Below are 3,962 nucleotides of genomic sequence, written 5' to 3'. Positions count from 1 at the left end.
GGGGCAAGGACCCCCTCGGCTGTCTGCCCCCGGGAGCCGCGACTCGGGGATTTCATTTCTGCACCAGGCTCGCGAGGCTGAAGCTGCAATAGGGTCTTCTCTTGTGGGGCTTTTATGTTTTGCTTAGTGAAAAACTGGAAAGGTGCGTGAAGGAGCCAGGCACATGACTCTGATCTGAAGTCAGAGCAAAGGGGCCAGTGGGGTTTAACTTACCGAAAAAAGAAAGTGATTTAAAGCAAGCCTTAACAACAGAATACCCTTTAACTGAAGTGGATTAACTATTCCAATCAACTGTCAAGAAGAACTGGTTTCTTCCCCTCCCCCCCCCTTACTAGTAGGTATTTTACTTTTTGTTTCACCCATTCTGCTTTTCAGTATAGGTTGTAGCCATGCCGGTATAAGAACACAGGCAGTTAAGGTTCTTTAGGTAAATCTTTTGTCTTTTATTAAACCAACTCAAATGGTTGGAAACTTTCTTCTTCGCAAGATTTTGGATATAAATACCCTTCACTAGGCTGAGGAAGCATCTAGTTGGTGGTGTATGCTCTTCCTTTTATCCCTTCCATGTCAGCAATGTTATAACCATGATGGGTAAGAAATTACACAAGGCAAGGATTTCTTAGAGTGGGAATCTTTCATTGGACCAACTATGCAACCTCTCAAATGTATGACCTGAGGAAGAATGTCTTGCCTTGAAAAGCTTGTCTAACTTTATCCCAACTATATAATTGGTCCAATAAAAGGTATCACCCTAAGAAACTCTTGCCTCTCCCTTTTATCACTTAGGGCAGACAGGAAAGTAGGAAAAAAGTTTATTCCCAAATCTCATGTTCTGGCCTGTGCTTTGAGTTTCCCCTTCCACAGGTCTTCCTTTTTGTTGTCAAAGGAAACTACTTTGGAGATATTGGGTGATGATTTGTCTGTGCTTATGATTGATTTAAAAAAAATACCTGTTCCAACCAAACTAATGTAAATCCTGCCTGAATAGTGATTCTGCATTTATTTTCCTAGGGGTTGTGTGTGTCCTCTCTAACTGCAGAAAGACCCAAGCCCTTTGTTTTCAATTCTGAGTTTTTGCAACTCAGAGCTGTCTTGCTTATGTTGGAAGACCAACACAGGCGAGCAAGCAAAATATACAATAGTTAAAAAGTACAAAAAAATAAGTAATAGTTTCTACTAAAACAAACAAAACCCCCAAAGAAATCCACCAAACCACTTTTATTTGACTTGCCCAATTTTCCCATATTACCTTCTTCACATTTACATTTCTGTTTTCATGTCTGTTGTCTTCCACCCACCCATCCCCAATTGTTTTTTCCTCCAACTTTAAATATGTGGGCCATTTGAAGGGAATGTTTGGCTGAGACATTGTTGTCTAGACAACAATGACATTATTGACATTATTGTCAAGACAAATGTGACAAATATGAAAATGATGAAACAATTTAAAAATAAAAGTTTAGGAAATCAACTTTTATTGACGATGAGTGTCATTTAGGCATCTGCAATTGTAACTTCAACTTCTACACCTGGCTCAATACTGATGGAAGTGATCTGCTTGACAATCTCAGAGGGGCTGTGCAAGTCAATAAGACGCTTGTGGATACGCATCTGGAAACGATCCCAGGTCTTGGAACCTTCACCACAAGGTGTTTTCCTAGTAGTGATTCGCAGAGTCTGTAATGGAAAGCAAAAAAGCTAATTAACAGAGACAAGATAACCAATTTACATGGATCTGCAGCAGGCAGGCATTGACACAGCTGCTACTAAACACTGCCAAAGTCCCACATCCATGGGCTGCAAACCCCTTTGCAGGCTGGGTTTGGCTTACAGACCTTAAATTTCTGCCCCTTATTGGTTTGCCCCGTCCCCCCCCCCCCCCCCCCCCCCCACAGGGTTCCCAGCCTGAACAAGATGTTCTATAATCTAATTCAAATATTACTTTTAGTAATATGTTCTACTTTTAGTTCCTTGTCAAAAGGCAGCTGTGACCACTACAGCTGCCTTTTTTCTGGCACACCTAGGATCTTAAGTCCAGTAAGGAATGCAAGTTAGAAACAAAAGGTTTCTGCATTTGCTTTCAGTATGCTTTGCATTAAATAGTTATTTCCACTGAAGTGTTAATGAAAGTCATTCATTTGTAGGTTAATTATAATTTAACTACACTCACTCCAATGTAATAATCCTGCATGTCTCCTATTTTTATTACTAGTTTACAAGCATATAAAATGCAGCTTTCCTTCCTTTTTTAGTTCTTACGCACCTTGGTAGGCATGCGAACAGGTCCCTTCACTTTAAGATTCTTTTCCTTTGCACCTCTGATCAAGTCAGCACACACTGCAAGAGACAAACTGCTTTAGAGTCCTCTCCCACAACTGAACAATGTTTTCATTTCATACTATTTGTTGGCTCAGAATAGCGTATAAGATTATCACAGTAATTCAGCTTACAATTTATCCTCATGGCCAACTCCATATGGAAAACTAACCAATTCTGAAAAAAGCAAGTCATTTGTAAGACTGAAATTTAGACCCAGACACACTAACAGTTAGACAGTGCTAGAATGACTAATTTAAAGTACTGCTGAAAGATTAAACACTGTTTAAAAGACACAGCTCACTTGAAGGGCATGAACAAAGCAAGAATGTTTACAACGTAACAAAATTCAAGCCCCCATACCTGGTGTAGACCAGCCCAACAATTCAAATGAGGTTTTAAAAATAGTTCTTTTGTTTCACACTCCTCAGTGTGAGGTGCTTTGAAATAAAACATGCTCAATGAGCTTCAATTCAGTGAGCCCTGGGCACCCTGACCCACATGAGCTTTTAATCAGCGTTGCTTGCTAATTGAAGTGCCCAGCACCACATCTACATGTAAAAATGCCTTGAGACCACTCAATTCTTCTGGAGCTCTGAATACCAACATCCACAACCCTATACAGGCCTTCATAGTTGTGCAACATGAAACCCAGGCCCTAACTCCAAGTCTAATACATATATTCAGAGCCAGCACCTCCAGAACTGTACTGACATGATGCCATGGTCAATTTAACCCCCAGGGTGGGTCTCTTCCCCACTGTAAAAACAGCACCTAGGACTATAGACTTATCCCAGCCACTGCCACTTTGCCAGGCTCTTGCTTTGCAACAGCCAGGGCTCCCAGCCTCAGACCTCCCTCCCCACCGAAACAAAAGCACCAATTACCTTTCTCCAGAGATTTGACGTTGCGGCTAGTCAAGGTGATTCTAATGCGGTGAATCGCCACCTCCTGCTCCACAGGGGCTTTGCCCGTATCTTTAAACGCCTGAAACGTTCAAGCGGGGCGGGGGTTACCAGGGCAGCGGCCAGCTCCACGGCCCACGCACGCTCCCCCACAACTCAAGCCCCGCGATGCCGGGCAGTGAGCGGGGGTGGGGACAGCGCGCCTGTTTGGCACCTCGCGGCGCCCATCAATCGGCACCTACAGCTGCCGCAGGCCCGGGCAGCCCCCAACCGGAGGGACCAGTCCCGAGGGAAGCGCCGCCCGCCCCCCTCCCTCACCATGGCTGCGGCGGGTTCTTCCTGGCCGACTTATTCCCGGGCGAAACGACGCGGCGCGGCCCAGCGAACAGCGGTGAGCCAGGAGGCGCCACGCGGCAACAGATCCACTCGTAGAGGCCGAGCGGCGCACGCGCGGCACCTTATATAGGCGGCGTGGCTTCCATCCGGGCACCTGGCGTCCTCACCCGGAAGTGAGACTCCACCCGGAACTGTGTCGTGGGGGTGGTGCTCCATCAGGGGGCGGGGCACAGGTTGCTCTCAGGCCTCGCCTAGTCCCTGTGAGGCGCGCATGCGTGTTGGTGTTGCGCTGTTCCAACAGTCGGCGCCTGGCGGGGCGGAGGGGCAGCTCCCCCGGGCGCCCACGTCCCGCGCAACTAGCGCTTCCCAGCTAGCGGGGGCGACTCCTGTGGACCGAGACCCGGG

The 3,962-nt window shown here is 46.4% G+C and overlaps 1 protein-coding gene and 1 non-coding gene across 2 annotated transcripts; both read right to left on the bottom strand.

Moving 5' to 3' along the window:
* Positions 1–1,458: 1,458 nt before the first annotated feature.
* Positions 1,459–3,700, bottom strand: RPS20 (ribosomal protein S20). Its single transcript, XM_006032423.3, has 4 exons — positions 3,540–3,700; positions 3,204–3,303; positions 2,264–2,337; positions 1,459–1,677 (listed from the first exon to the last, which is right to left on the bottom strand). Exons 1-4 carry the CDS (start codon positions 3,540–3,542, stop codon positions 1,495–1,497), a joined length of 360 nt encoding a protein of 119 aa, XP_006032485.1. The 5' UTR covers positions 3,543–3,700; the 3' UTR covers positions 1,459–1,494.
* On the bottom strand, positions 2,404–2,468 carry LOC112551706. Its single transcript, XR_003096018.1, has one exon. It is a non-coding gene; the product is annotated as a small nucleolar RNA U54 (small nucleolar RNA).
* Positions 3,701–3,962: the final 262 nt, after the last annotated feature.

The sequence above is a fragment of the Alligator sinensis genome, unplaced genomic scaffold, assembly GCF_000455745.1.
Source record: "Alligator sinensis unplaced genomic scaffold, ASM45574v1 scaffold999_1, whole genome shotgun sequence".
NCBI lineage: Eukaryota > Metazoa > Chordata > Crocodylia > Alligatoridae > Alligator > Alligator sinensis.
This window is presented reverse-complemented; position numbering and strand designations above follow the sequence as displayed.

Coding starts and splice junctions, on each gene's coding strand:
- RPS20 (XM_006032423.3), bottom strand. Junction 2,338..3,203: donor CGTCAAATCTCTGGAGAAAG/GTAATTGGTGCT, acceptor TGTCTCTTGCAG/TGTGTGCTGACTTGATCAGA. Junction 1,678..2,263: donor CTGTTCGCATGCCTACCAAG/GTGCGTAAGAAC, acceptor TTTCCATTACAG/ACTCTGCGAATCACTACTAG.